General features: G+C 42.6%; 1 protein-coding gene across 5 annotated transcripts in view; it reads right to left on the reverse strand.

The window, feature by feature from the left end:
• Positions 1–293: 293 nt before the first annotated feature.
• The window catches only part of LOC117776029 (spectrin beta chain, non-erythrocytic 1-like), a 78,745-nt gene continuing 52,216 nt past the window's right edge, over positions 294–26,822 (reverse strand). For 2 of the 5 annotated variants that reach the window (XM_034609708.1, XM_034609705.1), the window contains 35 exons: positions 26,444–26,602; positions 26,127–26,222; positions 25,390–25,596; positions 24,448–24,601; positions 24,188–24,339; positions 23,866–24,084; positions 23,447–23,527; positions 23,086–23,292; positions 22,718–22,929; positions 22,337–22,474; positions 21,679–21,799; positions 21,372–21,587; positions 20,745–21,164; positions 19,905–20,107; positions 19,569–19,659; positions 19,343–19,489; positions 18,184–18,447; positions 17,093–17,317; positions 16,898–16,987; positions 16,200–16,478; positions 15,202–15,332; positions 14,868–15,072; positions 14,291–14,665; positions 13,893–13,979; positions 12,614–12,628; positions 11,254–11,411; positions 10,656–10,794; positions 10,489–10,573; positions 10,206–10,402; positions 10,021–10,121; positions 9,625–9,679; positions 4,351–4,553; positions 3,903–4,076; positions 3,519–3,561; positions 294–3,227 (listed from right to left, as the gene is read on the reverse strand). In XM_034609708.1, coding sequence (XP_034465599.1) covers positions 3,018–3,227; positions 3,519–3,561; positions 3,903–4,076; positions 4,351–4,553; positions 9,625–9,679; positions 10,021–10,121; positions 10,206–10,402; positions 10,489–10,573; positions 10,656–10,794; positions 11,254–11,411; positions 12,614–12,628; positions 13,893–13,979; positions 14,291–14,665; positions 14,868–15,072; positions 15,202–15,332; positions 16,200–16,478; positions 16,898–16,987; positions 17,093–17,317; positions 18,184–18,447; positions 19,343–19,489; positions 19,569–19,659; positions 19,905–20,107; positions 20,745–21,164; positions 21,372–21,587; positions 21,679–21,799; positions 22,337–22,474; positions 22,718–22,929; positions 23,086–23,292; positions 23,447–23,527; positions 23,866–24,084; positions 24,188–24,339; positions 24,448–24,601; positions 25,390–25,596; positions 26,127–26,222; positions 26,444–26,602 — 5,859 coding nt within the window. In that variant the 3' untranslated portion in view covers positions 294–3,017. Of the gene's footprint in view, positions 3,228–3,518; positions 3,562–3,902; positions 4,077–4,350; positions 4,554–9,478; positions 9,495–9,550; positions 9,680–10,020; positions 10,122–10,205; positions 10,403–10,488; positions 10,574–10,655; positions 10,795–11,253; positions 11,412–12,613; positions 12,629–13,892; positions 13,980–14,290; positions 14,666–14,867; positions 15,073–15,201; positions 15,333–16,199; positions 16,479–16,897; positions 16,988–17,092; positions 17,318–18,183; positions 18,448–19,342; positions 19,490–19,568; positions 19,660–19,904; positions 20,108–20,744; positions 21,165–21,371; positions 21,588–21,678; positions 21,800–22,336; positions 22,475–22,717; positions 22,930–23,085; positions 23,293–23,446; positions 23,528–23,865; positions 24,085–24,187; positions 24,340–24,447; positions 24,602–25,389; positions 25,597–26,126; positions 26,223–26,443; positions 26,603–26,822 lie in introns of those variants that run through there. The other 3 variants (XM_034609709.1, XM_034609707.1, XM_034609710.1) reach the window with 2 other exon arrangements.

Raw genomic sequence — 26,822 nt, forward strand, 5'->3', positions numbered from 1 at the left:
TCGATCGCCCCCTGGTGGCTGGCTGCTGTACAAACCCTCCTCCTCCATGTTGGCTGATGGGACATGGACCAAATAAACTTTAAAATTTAATTTTCTTTTCTTCACAATGCCTTCACAGAACCGTGTAAAAAGGAAAACTTCACCCTCCTCCACACACTGACCAGTGGATGAAATCTGATATTTAAAATACCAGCAACACATTTCAGTGAATGAGGTGTTTGATTCAGAGATCTGATAAAATCATGTATGAACTTCACACACACACACAATAAATTAAAGAGTCGTCCGGTTCCTTTTAAAAGCATTTTAATGGCTTTTTGCACGTATGTAACAGAGATGGGGAGAAGTCTACAGGTGCAGATCCAACTAGCAGTGACCCCTGGTGGTCAACATCACACACTTACTACCTCACCTACAAAGCCCTGCCCGCCCCGCCCACCCCCTCCCAACCACCCGCCCACCCCCATCGTGGCATCATTGATTGTGCAAGATGAAGAAATATCTTGTTACTATGGTTACAGTGACAGAGGAATGCACACTATATTCATCAAATCAGCAGAAGGAAGCAAATAAAAAACCAAAAAAAAAACAGGAAGCATTTCAGGGCTGATCCCCGAGTGAAGAGACGAGCAGTTACTTGACTCCACCCGACCAACTCCTCCACCAGCTGTGTACAAAACAAGCATACCCACCTATCTCCTGGGACGTACGGAGGTTAATTAATGACAAAATTAAAATCGTGTGTCTGAGACAATTTCAAGCTTTAATCAAACTGGTTTTAAGAGAAGAGTTTGGACGTGTCACAGTTTAGACTGTTTCTGAATGTGGCTCGAGAATACGCCCCCTGGAGGCCACAAAACTAAAGCAGGAACATCTGAGAAAATATACAAAAGGAAGCTGCTCACATCTTATGGTTTCAGAATGAAAGTGTTTTTTAACAAATTTGTTGGTTCACTCTCTCCAGTCTCGACTCTGCGACAGAATATTAGGACCAAATAGTCAGAGGTTTGAAGAAAAGGTCATAATAAAGTTGTATATTATTGTATTAGGAGAATAAAGTACATTAACTTGATTAAATTAACCCTAACCCCCTCTTGTTCATTCTGTTTGTTGCAGGTTAGTCCCTTAAGTTTTATTTCTTTTTCACATACTATTACCAGAGCTGATTTCTTCTTTTAACATTGTCATTAAAAATCCTCCGTAGACAATCAAGTAACTCGTCGTGCTTCACCTCGAGGTCAAAGCCTGAAATCTTCCAATCGAGATGCTGAAGCCAACAAGCAAGCGACCATTATTCTGCAACACTACTCACTTCCAGTAAATGCATTTTTTTTTTTTTAAAAGAACCAACCTGCCCACTTAACAGCAACGCTTAAAGTTATTTTGTTTTTATAGAACATCTACGTCTCCATACTTGTCGGACTAAATAAACCTTAGACAGTTTCTTAACCGTGGAACAGAAAGAACGTGATGGATGAAACAAAAACAAGAGAAGAAGAAAAGAGTAGAAAAGAAACTAACTGGATGAGTTCAACATTCTCACTGGTCTTAGTTATTTATTCCCGTCGAGTTGGACGGCTCCGACTCGACGGCTCCTTCATTCAGTAAATATCGTTAAGTCTTCAGGTAAAGAAAGTTATACTCAAAATGAAGCTTATTATGGTTGGTAGGTCTTATTAGTAGTAATAATAATAATAATAATAATAGGTGAAATTAAACACAGGTTTATTTTTTAACAGTTTGTTATACACAAGTTATACATACAGTTCAAAGCACAGCGGGGTAACGCTCAAAATTACAGCCACTTCCTGTTTATTTTCTGCAGGAATTAGACAGCACCGGAATTCAACAGAACACAATAATTATCCACTTTTTAAGGTTGAGTATTTTAATTATTGTTCAGTGCACAAAATGCTGTTCAGAACACGTGATGCCGTTTTGTTCTGCAGATTTGATTTCTCCGCTCATTAAAAACTTTGACGACATGCTTCTCAGCTCAGATTACAGACGCGACGACGGCTGTAAAGTTGGAGCTTCACTCCGCTGTGGTCTCAGTTTTCCCCACCACAGAGGGATACACGTCATCTTGCAAAGACGAGGCCTTTGCAAAAACTGAGGATGGACCCGAACAGGAACTAAACTACGAACTTAACAAAGGAAGAAGACGGTGAGACAGCCGGGGAGCGTAAACACAACCCACAGAAGGCAGTAGTGGACAAAGAAGCCGGGATGATGAGGAAGCAGAGAGGAGAAATGAAACGGTGGGAGATAGAAAACACAAATAACAGCAATAAGAATAATAAAGTGGAATATTTGGGGAACTCCTCTACATTGTGTTGTTGTTGTTCAGCGGCAAACTCTGGCTTTTATTTTCATGACAGCAGCTGCATGAAGCTTTAGCAGAACCCCCCCGTTTATTCATTAATTCACTTTCCTTTTTCGTTTTTCCCTGCTCCTTATCTTACAAAAACTGAACAGAGGATACAGGTGGTGTGTTGTAGCTGAACTGTAGCTCTGAGCCAGACCGGACGGTTGATAGGCACAGAGTGGAGAGTTTTGGCTCGGAGCTTGCATGCTGAAGTCACGCTTTGAGAGGAAGAGGAGGAGGAAGAGGAGGAGGAGGAAGAGCGGCTGTTTGGGATTATATTTGTCGTAGCGACTACTTATGTTGTAACTGATGTTTGCCGGAGGATCGGTTCAGATCGTTAAATGAGCTGAAATAGATTTTCTCATTGAATCACTATTTATTTACAGTTTAAATTTAAATCCAGTTTGAGGTCAAATTTATTAATTATTTAAAAATTGTTCTGTTTATTCTGCGTTATGCCAGAATCAGTTGCTACGAGCAAACTCTGGAATCGAAACTTTGGTCAAATGACATCTTTAAGAAATATTTGACCAAAGATTGATAAACGAAGACGAGCGACCCCAAACAGCAGCGGAGGAGAGAGAGAGGAAGGAGAGAGGGAGGGAGAGAGGGAGGGAGGGAGGGAGAGAAAGAAAGAGGGAGGGAGCGTCTATTTCTTCTTGCTGAACAGACTGAAGCGCTTCTCCTTGTCTTTCTCACGTTTGCCCGGGCTGGACTCGGCCGTTGTTGAGGCGACGGAGGCTGGCAGCGTCTGAGCGCGTGCGGCGGGGGCAGGCGTGCTATGGCTGCTGGGCGTGACCTCCGCCTTCTCGCCCGGCACCGCGGCAGAGATGGCCGAGATCCACGTGTTCATCTCCTCCTGGAGGATGGAGAGAAGAAGAGAAGAAGAGAGGGAGTGAGAGGAAACCAAGGAAGAGTCGCTGTTAACGTGGATTCACATCACATTTATGAGCAAGTTACATTAAAAATTAAATAGATGGTTTATAAAACATGTTAATGTAGTTAGAAGACATATACAAAAATAATAAGACTGAGTTCATATAAATAAAAAAATAAACTAACAAAAATATAATAAAAACGACTTTAGATAGAAGATAAAATAGAAGAATGCACCACAGCAAATTAATTAAAATATGTTCTTTTCACTTACGTCGTCTTTGGCTTGGAAGAGATACTCGTTCCCGTCAGTGATTCTGTGAAAGTGAAACAATCATCAGTGTGAACATTCAGAGGAAGTTTATAACATAACAGTGAAAGTTTAGTCAGATTAAATTAAACTGTTAAACTGGTGAAGCTTTGAAGACAGTGAAGTCACAGTGAAGTCAGCCGCTGTGATTCTATTATTATTCAGCTGTGCATCATAAACCTTGTGTTTTAGCATCATTACAAGTTTGCTGAATCAGCGGTTTGTGGAGAACCCACACTGGATACATTTGATACTAAAGAAAACCTAAAAACCTGTTCTGCAGATGTTATGGGTGTTTTAATTTAAATCTAAGGAGATTTATGGAAGTTCATTTATTGGACCACTCACTTGAGCTTGAAGACGTGTTTCTTCTTCTTGTAGTCCAGCGCCACCTCGCAGACGGCGTCCTTCAGGGTGACGGGGATCTCGCTGTGGTAGGGGATACCCTGACTGGCGCTCTTCTGGTCCTTATAGAAACCCATCTCCTGCTGGTTGATCACACAGTACACGTTGTGCCACGACCTGCGGGGACAGAGTCAGAAGAGACACATGCACAAATGAGATATTGCGCCACCAACAGGCGACCAAATGAAACCTTGATTAAAACTACATATTTCTGCAGGTTTGAAAATAGGATATAAGAACACAACTCAGCTACAGGTTTAGTTTACTTTAATGAGACAAATGCACATATTGTACCTTTGAATAACCATTTTGGACAAATCTTTACTTTACAGATGTTTATTACATCTGTAAAGTAAAGAAGAATTGAAAGTTGTGAAGATGTGACTCGTACCTGCTTGAAGCCTTCTTGTTATGACCCTCCCACTCATGTTTGCGGTGGAGGAAGCCCTCCAGCTGGGACGTGGGCGCGTCCTGCTGGCTCTTGGCCGGCAGCGTCGCCGCCTGGCTGCCCTTGACCTTACGAGACGCCCCAGGAGACCCCGCGGGGCTGGGCTCCGACACCCCGTTCACCACCTCGCCCCCGTCAACGTTCTCCTGGAAACAGAAGAGAGCGTCAGGGGAGAGATCCCAGTGTCACACACGATGTTTTAAACTGATCTCAGACACTCAGAAGCTGTAAATCAGTTATCAGAGCTGCAACATGCAGAGCAGAGCAGAATCACAGGCCGACAGATTATCTACACTGAACTAAAACACCTCAATGAATTATGGGTCATATCAGGTGAATATACTCAGACTAAAGTATGAATAAAACTGTCGACAGCGTTAGAACTCACTCTATATAAACACTGTCAACTTCAGCAGCTTCCTCAGTCTCCAGCATTTAAACTACTCTGATTTACACGTCAAACAGTCTGACGCTTCTACATCACTGTGTTCACCTGATTTAAAGCAACACTATGTCACTGTTCCTGGGCAACAGCGCCCTCTGCAGCCACATGAGGAGATTAATTATGTCAGGACTCTATCAATGTGTTGAGTGGGGCTCTGAACGCTGGATATTACCCATGATCCTCTGCTCCCTGAACCAGAAGAGCTGTTGTTGTAACAAATCCAACTCACTTTATTCAAAACCACTAAAATCTAATTTAAGAAACTCAACTAAATCTTCTTCTGATCTGATTTTTAAACCTCTGACGTCAGCTGCATCTGCTCATTTCAATTAATTTGTAGTTTTTTTTTAAAGCATTGTAATTGTGTGAGCGTTGGATTCAAGAACCAATTAGAGAAACGTCTGCGTTGTTTGTTAACAGCACAAAGAACCAACAGGGTCATGCACAGATCACAGATTTAAAACATGCATTTAAAAAGGTCACGACACCACAGCATTAAAAAACACACAACATGGAGGAGAAGAGGAGGAGAGAGAAGCTCGCAGAGAAGAAGAACAAAACAAATCTCAAACAATTATGAGGAAATTGCTTGGAACTCATTACTGGGCGTCGTTATTGGTGAGGGGAGAGTGCGATTGGCCTAGTATCAAAAACAGATTTTAATTTTCCACACCACACCCAATCCAAGCGGATGCTTATTACCCTGTGACTGAGCTCTTCAAGGCCCGGATGAGAACGGTTCAGAGGGTCGGACCAATCCTGGGAGCTTTTACTGAAGGACTGCGAGACCTGGACCAATCCTGGGAGCTTTTATTTAGAGTCTGACCAGACCTGGACCAATCGTGGCGGCTTTTACTGCAGCTCAACTAATCCTGAGGACTTTTACTTAAAGCTCGATAAAGGTTGGAGGAACTTTTAACCAGAGACCAAATCAAACCTGGGACCCTTTTTATTTCCAGAGGAAGTTTTTCAAACACTAGAAAAGTTCTTAGAGGTTTTTTGTCACAGGTTTTCAAAGGTTGGACCAATCCTGAGAGCTCTTACTGAGAGACATTACACATCTGGACCAGTGGGAGCAGCTGTAACTCAACACGCTATCAAGCATTCCTGACAAACTTAGGAACAATTCTGAAAACTGGTGATTCCAGTTTGAAACTTTAAGACTAAGACTTCGCCCTCGTTGTGCGAAAGTTTCTAGAAATAATGTCTCTCACAACAAAGAAAACAGCAAATAAAGCTAATTAGTTTGCGGCTACTTTACGAAGGTATAACACAAAGCCCCAGGATGAAAGTCAGTGAAAAACATGAGATGAGGAAATAAAACATTGACAGAAAATGCTAATTAAATGCTAATGATGGTGACAGCATGCAACAGGAACAACAGAAATCTACAACACTGTGAATGGAGAGAAGTTACAAACATGGTTAATACAGACAAACCAGTGAACTGATTGGTTTTAACAGGTTTATTGTGGAATGTGTGTTAGTGACGGAGAACGAGTGACAAACGTGCAACAGGAACCATGGAGAGGAATAAAGAAACTAACAGAGAACTGTGACAACAATGAAAATATAAAACACTGCCGCGGTGACACAGAATCATCAGCTGATAAATATAATGAGGTGTGTGTGAAAATGAGACAAACACACACATACACACAGGAAGTGGCAAACGTCTAAACAGTTATAAAAACATGGGGAAACTGGGGAATGATTTTAACGATGGATTCATTCATCAGTTCCTCAAACAGATAATTAACCAGTAATGTTTGAAATAAACAAATTCCTGTTGTTCTGTCATAAATGTGACCAGAAATTAGAAAACAGGAAACGAGTGGGAAGTTAAGTTTCAAGTTTTAAGATGAATGTTTATTGTATTGCTGATTTCTCTGCTGAGTGTTTTAAAAGATGTGAATTTAGATTCCTTCTCTGTTAAAATTATGTAGAAAGAAAGATAAATTATGATTAATCTGATTATTGTGGCTTTAAGAGTTCAGGATATCACAATAATAATGTGATTATATGATAAACTAAGCATTAGTCACATAAAATGAAGTTTTACATGTAGAAATGTATGTATAGTTACATGGATGGTGTTTTACACAGTGTGTGTTGTATGTGTGATGGTGACACACATGAATACACTCAAATGAATATGAACTGTGGGATGTCGACAAATCTGGGACAGATTAATATAATTTTTTAAATGTGGATTATTACGTCTAACATTTAAGAGTCCCTTCTCTTTAAAGGCTTAACTGAAGACACGTTTTCATGTGTTTAAATGTCCTTTAAGTTTTATTATATATTTTGTACCCGTGTGTTCAATACTTTCAGGATGTTCCTTGTATAATTCCAGGTAATAGTGTTTGTTAATCTCTAGATCATCTTTTAGTTCTTTTGATACCATTGGATTTCTCTTCATGTTCTTATATTGAACAGAACTTTAAATCTGCTTTATACATAAACCAGAAGTAAAATCAGTTTCCTCTCCAATGACAATAACTCATAGTTCTTTATATGTTCTCATTGTCCTTAAAATATTAAATTACATTTGTATTAGAAAATTGTATTAATACTGTAGACGTGAAGTGTTAATGATCAAACTTGACTTTGAGAGCGTAAAATCTTTTATTTTAAGACTAACGATATATAAATAAGACTAGAAGTAAGACATTTATCTGAATATGAATCTATATCATAGTGTTTACTGTTAATTAATATCTTCTTATTGTTTAATGTCGACCTCTTAGTGTATTTTTTTAGTTTTTTTGTTTAACCAAATGTCTCATGACGCGGTCGACAACACGATTTATATCAGAGAATAAATATCATTTATAAAAATCTCACAAATGTTCACAAAACTTTAAGAGTTTAACAGATTCAAAATCAGTGTTTCTGGCTTTAAAACCTGAGTTTGAAGCGAAGAAGAGATTTTAGTTTTTTCGTCTCAGGTGCTCATGTTCCACAGAGTGAGTTTGTAAATGATGACGTAAAAGAGTAGAAACAATAAGAGCTGAGGGAAGAGGAGGACAGGGGTGTCGAGCTGGGAGGAGACAGAGGGAGGAAGGGAGGAGGGGAGAGAAAAATGAGGGGAGGAACGGAGAGAAACACATGTGGCTGGTTTTGTTTGTGTGTGTTTTGTCGTCACACTCACAGATTCATACTTGTTTCACTAAATGTTTGAACTATTTATAAATGACAAACACGACTTTCTGTTTACATCTCTCAGGATCTGCTCATCTTGGTTAGAAAGTTTTAAGCACCACTTTGTTACATTTATTCTTCTAGTTTATTTCTAACTTCTATAATTCAAACAAGTACAAAATGGAATGTTAGGGAAAGTTTGAAGAAGATGGAAGATTAAGCCCATTTGTAGGACACAGCAGATTTAGGGACTGTATAGGTGAAATATTTCCCTGTATTATTATTATTATTATTATTCCTGATTCAGTTTCCTCACTGTTTTTGCTGAAGGACGTTTCGCCCTGAGCTTTACTGTTTATTCTGGATTAGCCTCTGTGTCCACCTGGAGGCGCTAAATCAAAACAAAAAAATCCGATGAACATAAAATCAACGTTAACAAAAACCTCCCAGTGCAAACAAGCAAATAAAGAAAGGAGTTAAGTCTGTGAGTCGCTCAAAATAGATTCTGCTGCAGTGAAAACTTAAGACTCTTCAAAAAGAGACTGATTACAGAGGTATTACAAGTTAAGAATGTGTTGGAGTGATCGGTTCTGCCTGATTCACAGATTTACCACCTTCTCCACCCACCTCAGCTTTATTGCTAAATTTAGGAATTTGCTTGCCCTGGGGAGTAGATGTGGGCGAAGAGTCAAACTAAACTTTCAGACTCGAAAAACGTCTCTTAAGTCTTGACACAGAAACTTAATCCAAGATTTTCTACAGTTTGATTTCTTCTTCTGATTTTAACCGACGCTTCCTGAGAAACAACTTATTACTGCTGAGAGACGATCCAGGTGGACAAACGGGTCCTGGAATCAAACCTGCAGTTTAACTCTTAGGATAATTATAGTTTAAAAAAGGTGCAACATGTAGAATTTTTCACCATCAAAATGTTCCCATGGAATTATTTGTTTTAATGGATCTTTTGCAAATGTCACTGTTTCTTGTTTGTGTTTTCTTGTGATGTTTTGTGTATTTTCTGCTCTACCTCAATGTACTCCCAAGTTAAAATAAAGGTTGAAGGAATGAATGACTGAATTAGTACTTAAACACATGAGGCTGATTGGTCCTCTCACAATAGTAGCACACGTTGTTTATATATATTTTAACTACGTTTCCCATCAGTCCCTTTGCTTCCTGACTCCTGTTCCTCTAAAGATGTGATTTAGACGCCTCTCGAAGACGAGGATCTCATTTTTAAGGGGATTATACGAATATCTCAAAACCAAGTCGTTATCAGTTGAAGATCAAATTATACACATGACACATTTGAAGCTTAAATTATTACAAATAAGAAAATGAACTAAGCAAATACTAAATGAAACAAACAGGAGGAAAATGTGTGTCCAGGAGTGTGTGAGGAGAAGGAGGGATACAACACAACTGGTTCACAACAGTCTGATAATTCTGTATGAGGTCAAAGGTAAGAGTTGTGTGTGTGTGTGTGTGTGTGTGTGTGTGTGTGTGTGTGTGTGTGTGTGTGTGTGTGTGTGTGTGTGTGTGTGTGTGTGTCAGGGTGCGGCGGTGGGCCTGCGGCTCTGCAGGGTGCTGCTGTATTGCTGGTAGGCAGGTGAGCGGTAACTAACCCTGGGAGACTCCTGGTCGGACGGCAGCCCGTTCTGAGACACCAGCTCACCCTCCCTGCAAACACACAAAGTACACAAAGTACACAAAGAGTTACACACACTCTGCATGGACCTCACCAGGGACGATTCTGACCCCAGTCTGTGTCCTTTCATCTAGAATATCTATAATCTATATATTACACTTTGTTTATCTAAGGACGCTTTCCCACCTGGTTTGTTTCAGACCTTCAGACTTTTCAGTTTAGTCTGAACCAGAATATCAGGTGTGAAAGGTTCCTCAGACAACTGTCTCACACCAATACTACCCCCTCAAGTGACAACACGCCCACGTCAGACGCCGTCTACAAACCAATCAGTGTCAAGTATATACACACATATATATTTATACACACTCACCTGTGCTGTACTGCAGCCTCGGTGCTCAGAGCCTCAGTGGGCGGGGGTTGTCTCCTCCTCTCTTCCTCCTCTTGCGATCTTCTCACTTCCAATAATTCCATCTGCACATACAAACATCACAGCTGTTTTTATTATCTGCCCTGACACTTTCTCCAGCCGCACACAGCGTCAGCGAGCGTTCTCACCGTGGTCAGCCTCTCCAGAGCAGAGAAGCGTTCCTCCCAGGTGGCGGCGGACTTCTCGAAGGCCTCGTGGCGTTTGATGAGTTTCTCCACCTCGTCCACGTTCTGGCCCATCTCCCTGCTGGACAGGTAGGGCTCCTGACCCAGCAGCCACGCCTCCGCCACGCCAGCATCCCGGGAGAACTGGTGCACCTCCAGGACTGAACGCGCACGCACACATTAAGACGTTAAACCAGATCAATGCAGCCTCATACGATTTAATGTTTGATTGGACGAAGCATCGTACCCAGTCTTAGCCACTCCCATCTGTCCTCCCACTTGTCAATCATATCTTTCCTCTTGTCAGTCAACTGTAACAGCTTCTCTTTGATCTGAGGAGAGAAAAGATGATTTTAACAGTTCGGACTCGTCGATTCTTCTGCCTTGTTAAATAAGAAGTGTCAGTGTCCCCACCTCCCCCGCAGCGTAGTGCTTCCTGGCCAGCAGCGCCTTGCCCAGCTCGATGCAGGACGTGAAGCTGTCGTTACGGGCGTCGATCTCCGCCTTGATGCCCTGGTGGTTGTTCATCAGCAGCTCCACCGACGACACGTCCCTGGAAACAAGCGGAAAAAACAAACACACAAACAAACCACGTCAACGAAACTCTCATCCTCAGCTTGTTTAATATGAAATAAAATGTGAAAAATAAATAAGTGACTTTAGATTTTCTTCTGTACCAACTTCAATATTAAAAAACAGTTCCTTCATAACTATTGATAATCTGGTTTCTTCTGTTTGAAGAAACATTCAGACAGGGACGCACGCAGTCTTTAAATAAATAAATCCCTAATTCCTTCAACTTCTGCACTTGCAGTTGTGTAGGTTTTTGCTGTGTAGGAGTAAAGTCAGTGACTCACAGGGATTAATGCAAGACAGAAAGTGGAGGTGGAGCAGGAGGGTGAAGCTAAATGTAATAAAGCAGTGTGTGTGTGTGTCCTCCTGAGCATCTGAACAAACGCTGACTCATCAGAGATCAGGTGAAACGAGCTTGTGTTCAGTCTGCAGCTCGTACCTGGGTTTCTCCTGGGCCTCGATCAGACGGATGACGTCCTCCATCCACAGCATCAGGTCCCGCACCATGCTGAAGAAGCGGAACTTGTCTGCAGTCTCGACCAGCTTCACCCGCCGGCCCTCCGCCGCCTCCAGCAGGTTCTTCCAGGCCTCCAGCACCTGAGGGAGGACGAGACAACAGCGAAGAGTCAGACCAGAGAAACACCAACATCACTGGTTCAACCCGATAAAAAACGATCTTCTCACTTTTACTCAACCAAGAGTCAGTGGGAACTGAATTTCATCGAAATTATTGGTATAATTGAAACAGCCTGAGAATAACGGACACAACCAGGGAGGATCATCTGTGAATCGTGTGTCCTACAAAACGGAGGAGATTCACTTTGATCAGCAGAGAGTGGCTGAAGAACGGCAAAATGTTTTATGATAAATACACATGTTGATTAGGATTGATTATTAATATTTGAGTATATTATAGAGTGTTGAAGTGCAGGGTTCTCTGGGGGAGCAGTGGAATAAATAAATGGGATAAAAGCACAAAAATAAAATAAAAGCGCAAAACATATGAGCAGATTCCAAATGGAAAAGCACCACAAGGGGGCGACTGGCGAGCTGCTAGCTGCTTTATAACAAGACGACGTTTATATGGTTTTTGCATCTGGGAGTGATTTAAGATACAGACATTTTATTTTGATCCATACTTGATCCAGCAACCTTAAACTCTGCACCATATAAGTGATCTGTATGTTATCGACCCTTATTTGTTTGAGCATCTTTGAACTCTATCGTCCTCTGGTCGTACTTAGTAGAGAGACGCTGCTGCTCACAGAGAAGATGGAAACATGGCTGCAGACGACTGCAAGCGGCGATTCTCCGGCAGCTAACAAGCAACTACTGTTGAGCAAATGTGAACGCAAGCATCCGATTGCACTGCTACGTGCAGCCATGAAATATTAAAATATCTGAGTTAAGCAGGAGCTAAAATTTTAGATTTCATCTTCACTGACTGATCAGACCCAAACTGTATTTGCAAACTACAAGTAGCATTTGATTTAACCTCCTCAGAGGCCCAGGCGGGTGGAGTTTACAGTTGATCCTGGGTTGGGATTAGTCAATCAGATAAACTGTTTAGTTTTTGTTCTGTGCAAAAAAATCCACCTACACAATGAAGATGAAAAAAAAACTACAAGTATTTGCAAAGCAGCAGGTCTGTGTCGGACTCTACAGAGGGCTGAGACTAATCTGCATGAAAACCACTAAAATGTCACTAAAATTAAACATTTTAGTCTGAATATATAAAAGAACTGCAGCCAAAATGAAGCCTGATGCCAAGCAGATGTTTCTGGTAAACAGAGTCTCACCTCTCCCTTTCTCTTCTGGGTGGACAGAGGATGTGAAGGGAAACATACAGGGAATGGTCAAAACACAACGCCATCAAAAACACTTCTCAACAGTCAGCTCAGGTCCACAGGAGAGCGCAGGCTGTGCACGTCACGGAGGAGCTACAGGGAAACTCCACTTCAACTCTAAACTCCTCATCGTTCACCAACAGCTTCAGTTTCAGAATCAGGAAAAAACGGTTCTTTCATGACTCAGAAAAACATTTAACGGAGTTGAGGACACGTTTCATCTTTGTATTAATATTTGTAAAGTTAATATATTGATAAAATATAGTCAGATGTTTGGTTTGAGAACATCACAAAGTTTAAAAATCAACCATTAAGAAAAACATTAAGCTCGATGAGTCTTTGCTTGAGTTTTACATTTGTGTCTGAGGAAACATTTTGATTCAACCTGGTGAAGATAATGAAATTTCTCCAAACTATCAGAATATCACTGATCACAATATAAATTCAAAGGTAAACAATTACCAGCCTAGAATTTTAAAAGCAAATCAAAGTCACATTTGATGATTTACTGCAAATAAAATATTTTTCAGATTTTTAATCTCAAGAGAAATGATTCTTTATCCAGAGAACCTGGTTTAGTTTAGTTTATAAGGATCAATAAAGCTGAGTCTAAATAAACAGCATCCTAAACCTCTACTATCTTGTAATATTTAAAATAAAATACATTTATTTTTTTTTATTTTCAGATTTTAAGCCTGTTCAGCACTTTGGTCGAATGTGTTTTTTTAAACGTGGTTTATAAATAAACTTTGACTTTGACTCTTGCAAGCAGAAACATTAGTGAGACTTTATCATTGTGTTTCTTTTATTTTGACCATGCCCTGTAAGATTCTACTGTGTTTGTTGAAAAGATTCTGGTTTCATTATGAATAAAAAATTACTTGATTAATTGCAGATGTGAAAAACAGCTCTACACGTTCAACATCTTCATTTTCTTTGAGTGACGTCTGTACGGGAATCATCTTGTGTTACGTTTTGATTTATACGTCACACAAACTTATTCTCCAACTTATTCTCCAGACATTCACCATGTCTGTTTTAAATGTCTCCCGGCAGCAGAGGAACGGTGCAGAGTTAATGCAGCAGCAGTGCAGCATGAGTGAGGCAGAGGCCTTTTACACTGACTTCATTAACATCAGTGCTACATCATGAGTTCTTGTTTTATCTGAGTGAAGTCAAAGGAAACTGAGCCCAGCCCCGACCAGCTCCGTGTCTTTACACCCCAGCTCACCTCCCCCTCTCTCTTCTGGATGTCGTCAGCTTTGTCTCCGGCGTACGCCGACTGCAGACGGACGGCGTCCTCCTGCAGCTGCCGCACCTGAAACAGGAGCAAGAGGAAAGAAGGTGTCACACAGAGGAACATGAGCCACAGAGGGACCGCATCCATTCTTAAATTTTTTTATTTATTTTAGGTTTTAATCAATTCTCTTTTTTTCTATAAAAAGAGAATTGAAAGTCACACACTCATAACAGGTTTATGCATCAGAGTTGGTAGCTTTCACTTCTTTCATTGAGTTTCCTCTCATGATGAATGAATGAAACTGAAATGAAACTTTTTATTTCAAAAGACAACTGGAGCGTGTTCCAGATTTTTCTTGGCCTCTAGTTTCCCCATTCCAAAGACTTCACCTGTGTTCCCACAGCCTGGATGTCGTGCTCGAAGGTGGTGTGCATCCTCTGCAGCGTCTCCACTGTGTTCTGGTCGCGGCCGAGCTCCTCCGGCAGCTTCTTATGTTTGTCCAGGATGCGGTTGAGGATCTCCTTGGCGTCGTGGTAGAACTTGTGGAGCTCGAAGGAGGCAGCGAGGATCTGCGTCCGGGTGTCGATGAGCTCCAGCAGGTCGGCCCACGCCTCGTTCAGGCCGTCCTTCCACTCGGCGATAGTGGCGGCGTCGCCGTGGCCGGTGTTGATCAGCTCGTCCGCCTGGCGGTTGACGGCATCCACGCGCTCCTGGCCGATGTTCCCGGTGTCACGGGCAAATTCTCTGAAACGCTCCTGAAGCATCTGATAGAGGAAAGACATCAAATTAAAGTATTAATATATTTAAAAAAATAATCACAATATACATTTATAAAAGTATAAAAAAAGAAAGAAATTCTAAATATGCAGATTCAGTTTTGTATTTTTCAGCCTCTGCAGATCAGAACAGACTGATGATATATCTTGTTGCATACAGAGTGAAAATGCAGATGTGCGTTGTACTGACGGTAACGTGCTCGTAGTCCTGTCCCAGCTCGTGGGATCCAGCCACCACCTCCCTCTCAGCGATCCACTGCTCCAGGTCGTCCACCTCTCTGTTGAGCTGGAAGAGACGCAATCGCTCGTCCAGCTTCCCCCGACGCTCCTCTGACAAATCCTTCAGGCCGGCGTAGAGTTTATCCACCTGAGACTGACGCATCCCGATACGCTCGCTGCAGGAAGAGACGACAGATTAATTCTAACTTCCTTCTCTTACTTTACTCCTTTTTATCCTAGAACCTGCTTTTCCTTTTTATCAACTGTTTTCTAATACCTCCTCTTCCTTTCTCTCAGTTTCTCACCTGTCGGGGTGTTCGGCGCCCACCAGGCCTCGGCTGGTGCCGGACAGCAGGTGGACGGTGTCGGCGTAGTCCTCCACTGCCTGCTCCAGGATCTGATGCTTCTTCAGCATGGCCACAGAACTCTGCTCGTCCTGCGAGACACACAAAAGATTTCTTTCACTCATCTATTTCATTTCACTGTTCTGAAAATGCATAAACTGACACTGAAAAGAAGAATGAGTGACTAAAAGGGAGAGAAACAGAGAGACAAATGGAAACAGAATCATTTAGTTTGAAGAAATGTTTCTCATATGAAGAGGATCAATGAGACCAGATTTACAGACTCTTCACACAATAAAGACTCTAAACATCTTTAACACCAAAGCTGAAAATAAAACAGTAAATAGCTGAAACCATCTCTTATAACCAGAGAACGGATGTTTTCATACACTGAATTAAATATGAAATATCAGAAAGTATTGAATTTAAACTGACCTGCGGCGAAACAACTGAATAAACTCACAGCAAACTCACAGTCTGAGGAAGTGACACGTGAACGGAACCAAAACAAAGAAACAGGAAGTTTTTAACCTCCAATGACTCGATCGTCAGTTTAACTCGTGCAGCAGTGATGGTGGAGGGGAGCCGTGGTATCGAGACCCTGCCCATACACAGTCTCAACCAATCCTGAGTCAGTCTCAGCTGTCAATCATGACGTCTCAGCCCGTTTTTACACCATCAAATAACTAATTTAAACCAAACTGATCAGAAACATGAACAATTGAACAAACTTCAGAGTGAGAAGAAACTACCTGAAAGGACAGAAACCATTTTTGACTAACACTCTTTAGTTTTGTCCCATGTCTCATCTGCTAACATGGAGCAGCAGCCAGCCATCACCACTTTGTGCTGAATGATTATTTTAAACCAAATTTCTGTTTGTTTTCTTCTTTTCAACGTCCTGATCATGAATCAGATTCTGTTTGGTCGTCTCCTTGTTAATTAAACCTTGTCCTCACCTTGGCCTTCTCCTCTGACATCATGTACAGCTCCTGCTCGCTCATCCAGGCCTCGGCCTCGGCTGCGTCGAAGTAGTACTGCTGGGCCTCGTGGGCCTCGCTGAGGCGGGCGTGGCGCTTCTCCGTCTCTTTCCTGATCTGCTCCCACAGCGACTGGAGCCCGGCGAGCCGCTGGCGGATCAGCTGGGCGCTGGGGCCGTCCTCCCTCAGGATGTGCTGGCTGCGGTCGAAGATGTCGTCGTAGCGAGGCTGGTGACCCTGGATCTCCTTCTGCAGCGTCTGCGAGGTCACACAGAGGGTTAAAGTCAGGTTAAGCTGGGAAAATAATTACTTTTAAATCAAACTAATGCAGAAGTTTGAACTTGAACAAACTGCTTGTCAGTAAAAAGGAGACTTCTGTCCTTCAAACCTTTACTGACATGTCATGATTCCTCTTTTAGATTTGTTCAGTGTGTTGATTAAGGTTTAAATATTAAACAAGTAGTTTGCAACAACAAATGATGACGAGTCTGAGGAGAAGCTTAGAATAATATAGATAATATTCATGTATCTATATTACAGTATATAGTAATATATAAGATTAAATGAACTAACAACTGTGTGTGTGTGTGTGTGTGTGTGTGTGTGTGTGTGTGTGTGTGTGTGTGTGTGTGTGTGTGTGTGTGTGTGTGTGTGTGTGTGTGTGTGTGTGTGTGTACCTGGTTCTTCTTGATCAGCAGCTGTACAGTCTGCAGGTTGTTTCCATGGTCGGTCGATGTGGCCAGAGCCATCCTCTCCTCCACCCAGAGCTGGAGACACAGTATTTATTTCACTCGTCTGTTCTTCAACCTTTTATCTCTCTCTTCTTTTCTCTACTTTCTAACTTAGTTTCCTTCATCTCTGACTCTACTCACGATCTCGTCCTCCACGTCCCTGTTGAACTGGTGGATCTCCCTGGAGGCCATCAGGTTCTCCCGTCTCTTCTGCAGCGGCGCCTGAAGGCAGTTGAACTTCTTCTCCACGCTGATCCTCTGTCCGTCCACCTCCTCGGAGCCTTTCCCCTCCTGGCTGAGCGCCTGCGACTGGCCCTGCAGCTCCTCCACCTCCTTCTGACGCACATCCACCTGGCTCTCCAGGATCTGCAGGAGGTCACATGTCACAGGTTAGACACACGTATCTGCTGCAGGATCAGTGGCAGTAATACCAACATTAAAAAATATATATTCAAGATAGACTTTCTAGCTATTTGCAGATATTTCAACCACATCTCACTGTCTTCCTCCATAGCTGTCAGTTATCAGCTGAGCTGTTTCCATGACAACTGAGCAAAGGGAGCTGGGAAACGGTAACACTTCATCACACACACACACAAATCAAAGATTACATAACTGCTGTGGGCGTGCAGTGCTTAACAAGTGTGTGTGAGTGCACAGCTAAGACGAAGATTTCTTACTCTCCTTGCATGAGGAATAATCACCAAGTAAAAAACTGTAAAACTGCATCTGTTTGTTCAGCAAGTGATTCTGAGATCATTTCTGTCACCAGATGGTTTGAATAAGTAAAAATCAAGATAAGTATTCAACATAAAATGACATATTTTAGACGAGGAATTGTTTTTGCGTGAAATTGTCGAGGGTTGCGAACACAAGGCCGATTGTACCTGTGGGTCGAGACTGGAGACGGTTGAGAAACACTGATTTAACGGATCATGAGCTAAAACAGTTTGTAATCAATCAATAGAAACCTAAGAACCAGATTTTTAAAAGTTTTTCCCTTGTAAAATAAAAAATAAGGAAGAGATACCAAAAACTGAAATGATGATTAGTTCTTTTCCACTATAAAAGTTGTTTCCTGTTCTCGTTTTGTTTTTCGGCTTCACGATTAAACTCAGTAGAAGAGAAACTATGACGTCAAACTTTTTCCAGTAATGAATGAATGAGTCAGTGGAGCAGCTCAGTGACTCTTCAAACTTATGATAAACCCTTGAGTTAACGTAGCTCCTCACCTGCTGCTTCTTCAGCAGGATGTTGACGGACGTCAGGTCTTTGCCGTAGTCGTCGGACGTCAGCTGTCCGTCCAGGCAGCCCAACCATTTGTCCAGGTCAGCGCAGCTCTGGGTGAACAGCTCGGCCTTGTTGGCATCAAACAGACACTTGGCCTTGGTCTGGGTGGTCGACTCCAGGTCGTCCCACATCGTCTTCAGGGACGCCAGCTTCTCTTTCACTATCACCTCCGTCTCTGGTTTCTCCGACATCAGCGTCTGCCCGTCCTGAAAGACGCCATTTATCAATACTCAAGGAAAGCGTAGTAATAAATTACAATCATCTCCGTATTATTCTCTACACGACCCTCATTTCCCCATAAACTGGAAAGCAAAGGCTCATGATGACATCATAACATTACAAGGCTGAGGCAAATTACATCAATGTGAGAAGAAATGTTGACACTAGAGGAGCATTTCTTCAGATCTTAAAATATTCTAACTGAAAAATTAAAAACAAAACCTATACGTTTTATTTATTTCATTTTTCATTTCTAACTGATTTGTTTATATAACGATTCCAGATCAGCACTTTTCCTGTTTGCTCACCTGACGTATTTTAATTCACGATGTGTATGTTTCTCTGCATATTCATGAGTCTTACAGGATTAATTTTTAATCTGAGCAACATGAATCATACAGAGCAGCTGGAGTGTGGCGACTGTTTACTGCACATTCACACTGAGATCTGTCTTTGTCTCTTTTACAACATTTAGCTTCGTTGTGTACAAACTGTATTTTTAACATATAGCACGGCTGCTGACTTCTATGTAACACTATTAAAAAGAGACGTGGTGCGTTTTGTTGATCAGATTATTTGTCATTTAAAGAACTTTCTGTTTTCCACAAAAGTAGGATGTTTGATGTTTTTGTTTCAGCGATAAAGAGAAAACTTCTTAGATTTTGAAAATTAGCTTTTAAACTTTAAAGCACCTCAGCGGGGAAATTTATGTGAAATACATTAAATTCTTTAAAAAGACTCAATTCAAGTCAACAGTTTGTATCTTTGGTCAGTAGCTTTGTAAACACTCGTCTGTCAGTTTAGAGAACATGTGCAGCAAAGAGCAACTCAATCTTTTTAAGGAAATGAAAGAACATTTCATTCCGTCTCCTCGCCTCCTACCTTCTGGATCTTATCCAGCCACTCTTTGTTGGACTGCAGCTCGGCCATGAAGGCCTGGTGTTTCAGCCACTTGCTGTGGAGGTTCCTGGCCTCGTCGTACGACATGTCCTGGGCCGTCAGCATCTTCTCGTTGATCCACAGGGACAGCTGGAGACACGGAGAATTAGCTCAGCTTATAACCACGAGTTGGACTGAAGTTGTTTTGAACATTATCGATCTGTTTTACCTCCTGACAGTCCTGCAGGAACTTCTGCAGGTCTCTGTTGTCCTTCAGCCTCATCAGCAGGTCACTGGCAGCCGCTCGGTTCTTCTTGTGTCTGGGGAACAAAAATCAATGTGTTCAGGAACATTTATCTATTTCTAGACACAATTAAAGCCACATTTTGAGTCACTGAACAGCTGATCTGGTGAAGACAGGAGCCGAATGTCTTGCTGAAGACCTACAGGAGTGTAGCTGGTTTAGTTTAGTCCAGGGATTTAACTTTTACAACCTCAGTCCTGCTTCTTCAGCACAAATACACTTCAGTGAACAAATTCCCTGTTCAAACCAACAATATCTCACCTCTGGTCGATAGAATCCACCTTCTCCTGGATGCGCTCGGCGTTGATGTTGCCGTCAGCTACAAGGCGGCGGCCGGTGTCGACCACACCGCTGATCTTCTCCTCGTTGGCGTCCAGGGTGGTCATGAAGTCCTCCTGCTTCTTGATGGCGGCCTCGGCGCCCTCCAGAGTGGTGGGCATCTCAGTGTGAGCCAGGACGTACTCCTGCAGAGAGAAGCACAGACGAGACACTTGTTCAGCCACTAAATGAAAATCTAGATTAGTTAAATTTGGATTTTTGAAAAAAAAAAAAACAACCTGGATTTAGGTTTGATAGAATTTACAGGTTTGTAGTTTATTGTAATTTTTTACACATTAACATTAAAGTTAAGGTCAATTTCTGAGGAATTCATGTCCTGTTTTTTTAACCTTATGAATGATAAGTGTAAAATACATAAACTTGTTTTTAAACTGTTGTAATGAAGATGTTGCACCACTTGGGGGCGACCTCTGACTGGACTGAAAAGTTCCCAGAGTCTATAAATATCTTGTCTGACCAACATGTTAAAATGTTAATATTCACAAAACACAAAGAAAATCCTCTTTAACAAACTACTATTCTAAATAATCAACTAGCTCAACTTCTTTGGAAATATTTTCTACAACTGCTTCCCCAGGTGGGATTGGAGCCTCTCCCAGCATGCACCAGGTCATCTTGATTTACCTAACCTGGGATTTTCTGACTGCAAATAAAAGACTCTACAGAAGCAAGAAACTCAAACTGTGGACTTCAGAGTCGTTGATTCACTACAGATGCTGCATGTGTTTGCCTCAGTCGTGTGTTCAGGTTTCTGAGGTGTACCTGGTTGTTGAGGAAGGCCTCGGCCTGCTTGGTGTCCCTGAGGAACAGCTGATAAGCGTGAGACTGCGACAGCAGGTTCTGTCGGTTCTCCCACATCTTGTGCAGCTCGTTCCAGCCGGTGTCGAGCGCCTGCAGCCGCTGTCGCAGGAACATGTACTGTGCGTCCGTCTGGCCCTGCGTCACCATCTCGCCCATGTCCCGCATCTTCTGGTAGTCTTCCTCGTAGTTGCGGATCTCGTTCTTGATCCCCTCGTGCTGGGTCAGCAGTTTCTCGGCCTCGGCCAGCGTGTTGGGCATGTCCTCGGAGGCGATGGCCGTCTGTGTGCGCGACAGCCACGACTGGAAGTCGTCCAGCTCGCGCAGGAACTGCTGCAGCTTGCTGGCCTCGCCCAGGGACTCCTCCCGGTTCTTCATGGTGTCCTGGAAACAGAACAAATCAGGTTATTATCTTGTGTTTCTCCGCACTGTGTGTGTTGAAACACCTTTAACATCCTGGTGTGGAAGAACTGTGATGTTCTTAATTTCCAGAATCTGTTATAAATGACAAATTCTCATTTCTGGTGGGAAGATTTTGAAGATTTAAAAGAGATTTAAGGTTGTTTCTGCTGATCTGACAGATCCTCTCACCTTCATCTCGTCCCAGACGCCTCTGATTTCAGCCAGACGTCCCTTGATGGCGTCTGACTGCTCCGGGTGTTCTGTAGCCAAACGGTCCGCTTCCTTTCCCAGGTCTCCCAGCTTGTCTTCGATGGCGGCCAGGTCGCGCTCCATTCCCGTCAGCTTCCTCTGCAGAGCCATGACGCCGGCCAGGTCGTTCCCCAGCTCCTGAGTGGACTCGATGACCTGGAGGAGGACAGAGAGCGAGTGACGGGTCAGGCCAGCCAATCAGTGGCAGCGGGGGGTGAATTAAAACCCTGAAGGAGCGGACACGGACCTTGGTCTTCTCTTTGATCCAGGACTTGGTCTCGTTACACTCCAGGTGGTAGTTCTGGACTCCCAGAGCCGAGTTCAGGCTGTCCTTCTTCTGGTCCACCAGGTCCCTGAACTGACTCCACCTGGACGGATGGACGAGCGGACAGAGACACCATCAGCAGCAAATCAACTACTACTGAAAACTGAAGCAGGTGGCTTATTCATTTATCTGTTTTATTCAAGATTCATTTCCTTTTTCATCTCATTGAGGTAACCTGTTTAATCCTTGTTTAATCCTAGGTTAGTTACCTGATAGCCACAGATCATTTACTTTTTTAATTCAAGTTTATTACCTTTAAATATAAATTTCCAGTTTATTTCCTAATGCTCTACATGTAATCATCTTTTTTTTAATTCCCTTTTTAATCCCAGTTTAGATCATAGCTGCTAAATCCCAGTTAATTACCTGATAAACCTCACATTTATGTTTCGTCACAGATAAATTGTGTTTAATCCCAGTTACATGTAGAATCTCTGTTATAATGATCTTTAATTCAGGTTTAGTTTCAGTCCCAATTATATCATGTTTAGTTTCAGCCTTAAAAGCAGTTCATTAACCAGTTTAATCTCCGTGAGGTGGTTAAAGATGTGATAATCTGATCTAATCCCAGTTAGATTACCTGGTGTTGAGTTTGTCCTGCTGGGCTTTGATCTCCTTCTCGCTGGGATGTCCGCTGTGCATCAGTTGCCTGGCAATCTGGTTCACCACGGCGACCCGGGACGCCTGGCTGTTCATCTCCGGCTCCAAACTTTCAAACCTGGACGGAGACGCAGGAAGTTAAAAAAATTAAACCCTGAAGTCTTTCTCTTTCATTCAGAGCGAGGGCAATGCATGATGGGATATATTGCTCTGTTATATCACAGTCAGTTGTCTCACTCGTTAAGAATAACTGACTACAGGAACTTATAAGAATTTCACCATCAAACTAATCTGGCTTCTGACCCTAAAAGTCAGGCTTATTAAACCCAAACTGATCTGGTTTGACCCTGGTGCTTCTCACCGGTGCTGGACGACCTCCAGATCCTCCAGTTTCTCGGGGATCTCCATGCTGTTGAGCCACTGCTCCTTCTCATCGATCCACACCTCGCAGGCGTTGGCTTCACTCTTCATCTTGTAGAGCGCCAGAGCGTCCTGCAGCGCCTGCTTCCTGAGGCGCGTCAGCTCCACCACCTCCTTGTATCGCTCCTCGATGCCGGCCAGTCGGCTCTGAACCTGCACATTCAAAAAGAACGATCATCACAGTGAGTGCGGTGCCTTCCAGAAAAAAACTTAAACGAGAAGCTAGAACTTCATTTCTGGTAACAATAGAAGTCTGGTTGATTTTAACTTTCTCCACAGATACAGAACCAGTAGAATGAAACTCCTCACCTCCTCAGAGTCGGCCTTCTCGGGCGGCAGCGTGCGGGACTGTTCGTGCAGAGCGTCGATGACGGGCCGGTAGCTGCCGATCTCCTCGGCAACGTCTTTGTGTTTCTTTACCAGAGCCTGAGTGGAGAACTCGTCATGGCCCACGTCGACGCTGGAGACGATCCGCAGCACGTCCAGCATCCACGTGTCGATGTCGTCAGCATCGGCCTGAGGAGAGAAGAGGAAGTGATTTAGTTTCTGAGCTGGAGCTGAAACTGGACTTTATTATTTTTTTTACCAGCTTTTTACAGACGTCTGCTGATCAACTGAACTTAATTCAACCAGTCAATTTCTATGAGAAACCATGAAAGCGTGTTTTCACCTGGAACTGGTGCTGGTTGCAGGCTTCCTGCAGACGAGCTTTACGGACGGCAGAGAGACGCTCCAGAGCTGCCCACTGCTCCTGCAGCACAGAGGAGAGGAAGCAAGGTTTTAGGAAATTATGCACCTTGATGTTTGAGGACAGATTTACAGGTAAATACACTTTTTCCTGAAAGTCAAGAAGGTTTTATACAAATGAAATCAAACAAATGAAGCAGGAGACAAAAGTTTCATCAAACACAAAAGTGAGGTTAAGAACTTTTTTTATGATCTACTCCTCTTTAGGAGATGAAAATATCATTCCCAAAATTACTAAGAGTGAGATTTAAGTTTCAACGGCTCTAAATAAGATGGAGACGGGACAAATGTGTGTTAAACAAGTTAAAAGAGTAAAACGTTGCGGTGACAGCTGCAGTTTACCTGGACGTCCTGGATTCGCTCTTTGATCTTATCGGCTCCAAAGTGGTTGTTGGCCACCAGCTCGTCTCCCGTTTTGATGGTTTGCTGTAAATGAGCCGCTCGCCCAGTCATCTCGTCTTCGAAGGCTTTGTGCTGACTCAGCAGTCTCAGCGCGCCCGTCAGATCCTTCCCATAATCCTCGGAGGACAGGATCTGCTCCTTCTCCCGGATCCATCCCTCCTACGAAGCGCAGACACATTCAGGCCTCGGTTACATCACGTCCCAACGACCAGACAACTCCAGGTAGACTTTTAATAATAGGAATAAAATAAATAAAAATAACCTCTTCAGCCATTTCCCAGAAGAACTTCCAGAGGCGACGGGACTCCTCGAGGCGAGCTCGCCGTTCGGCCGCGAGCTGACTCAGCTCCTGGTAGCAGAACTCCAGGTGAGCCACTCGATCCCTGATGATCTGTGGGTCACACGGGTTATAACCTGAGGAGGAGAGAAACGATTAATGTCCCGCTCATCGAAATCTGCCAGACGAATAGCACACACTCAAAAATGTCCTCGATCCATCATTCGTCCACTTGTCCATCTCACCCTCGGAGTCGCTGCCGAATTTCTGAGCGTTCAGGTTGACGTTTTTGACTCTCGTGGCCTGGATGCTGATGTCAGCCTCCACCAGAGCGTGTTTCTGCATCAGGTCCTCGACACCCAGCAAATGTTTCCCATAATCCTGGGAGAGCAGCAGCATCTGCACGGAGAGAGACAGAGCCCAGGGGTCAGAGGTCAAACCATCACACAGGGACATCTGATATTTACAGGAACACGTTCTGGACAGAACATCTTAACAGAGGGAATATTGATAATAACTGTGTCCATTCTTTTTCAGGAAATTCCTCAGTTTGAATTTCACCAGTTTAATCAGCGATTGATCAGATGTTAATTCATCCAAAGAAAACAAATCAAAAGATGAAATATGTCCGAGATTTTCAATAGTTCAATAATAGACTAAATGTAAATATAATTAAAAATACAATGATCTCAATGATTCCAAATTCACCTGAATAAACCAAATTAACTTGTTTTTTCTCACTGAAACTAAAACTGATGTTTATAGTAGTTTCTTCTTTCTTTTTTGTAACATTAGATTTGATGAGATTTCAGTTCCTCAACCAATATCATTCTTGTAAAATCTGACTCTGCTTAATATGAAAAAATCTAAAACAAAATCAAAACTTCTTGAGTCCATCAGCGTTCAAACTTTAAAACCTGAAAAACAATTTGACCTAAAATAAAGAATTAAAAAAATAATGTTTCACATTTATTGTTGATGTTTAATTTCTTCTTTTACTTAAAACACAACAAACACATATTATGTGTTAGTAGGTGATGTAATACTTACGTCTTTCTTTTGGCCACAAATATATAAACAAAAAAAAAATCACCTGTTTTCACAGATGACAAAATATTACCCGTTATATTTTAATCTCAAAGTAAAACCCCTTGCTCTGCTCTGATTGGGCCACGCCCCCTGCGTACCTTCATCTCGTCCATCCAGTCCATGATGTAGAGCATCTCCTGGAAGACTCTCTGCAGACCCAGGTTCAGCTCCAGTCGGTGGCGTCGGTCCTTCAGCAGCTCCAGCAGATATTCCCACAGCCGGATCACGTTGTCCTTCCTGGCCGTGATGCGTTTGATGTCGTGGTAATTCTCCTTCTCCAGCTCCTTCGCCACGGAAACCACCGCCTGGGGGGGGGGAATGGAGAAAAACACACAAAACAAAACTCAAATGTTAACAGGGAAATTGTTCAGGAGCTGCTGAGGAATTTGCCAGAATGCATTTGAATCTGGATATTTGTGTATTTAAACACTTTTTGGTCTGTATGATAAAGTTTAGTTCCAAACATGTGATCAGGAGCAAGACTCTGGTTCAACGATCAAGGCTTAAAGTTGAAATCTGAGCATTTACACTCATTAGATTAATACTATCCACCCGACTCTGCAGGATTCGACTCAATCCCGTCAACAATTCAGTCATTTTTAATCTGATAAAAGTTTAAATCAATTAAAACCAAACCAAGGTTAACTCGTCCGATCCAGTGTTTGTATTGATTTAATCCATGAGAGTAATTGGATCAAGGTTCAAACCCTAAATATATTTATTTAGTTTATGTTTAATTCCACATGAGCTAATCTAATCTAATCCTGGGTTTAAAATTCAAACAGACAGCAGAAGACGTCCAGTGTTAAAAAAACGATCCAGGTGATGAACTGACCTGAACTCGCTCCTCGTACGCTGCAATGTCCGTTTCTATGGCCTCGTGTTTCTTAGTAGCAGCATCCACGGCCTGGAGGTCTAATCCAAAGTTATCCTGGAGGAGGAGAACGGAGGAGACAAGGAGACGAGGACAGAGGAAACAAGGAGAGGAGATGGGAAATAAAGAGGAGAGGATGGAGGAAAGGAAACAGAGAGGAGAGAGGAACATATTTTTATTCATGGCTTAGAAATAAGAATCTACATCAAACAGTAATTTCATTCGTGAACTCCTGTATCGTTTGATCGAGAGGAATCAACCTTGTGTACGTGTGTTACCTGAGAGACGAGCCGCTGGTTCTCGCTCAGCCACGTCTCCCTCATGGCGGCCTTGCGGTCGAAGCGTCTGGCGAGCTGTTCCAGTTTCTCCTGACGAATCAGCTCCGTCCTCAGAGCCAGCTCGCGCTCGTGCTCCGCTTTCTCCAGACGCTCCCACGCCTAAAACAAACACACCCACAACATCAAGCAGCAGAAATGTGTAGGTGACACTTTGGTGTGCTGTTGTTATTTTATTATTATACTGTTATTTATTTATGTTTAATGTCATTTCTCACATTAACTTCATTTATCTTTCACACTGTAGATGACAAATTAACACTTTTACATCTCTATATCATTATTTGATGATAATTATTTTCTCCTTTGTTTGATTTGAATT

The sequence above is a fragment of the Hippoglossus hippoglossus genome, chromosome 15, assembly GCF_009819705.1.
Source record: "Hippoglossus hippoglossus isolate fHipHip1 chromosome 15, fHipHip1.pri, whole genome shotgun sequence".
In the NCBI taxonomy this organism is placed as follows: domain Eukaryota; kingdom Metazoa; phylum Chordata; class Actinopteri; order Pleuronectiformes; family Pleuronectidae; genus Hippoglossus; species Hippoglossus hippoglossus.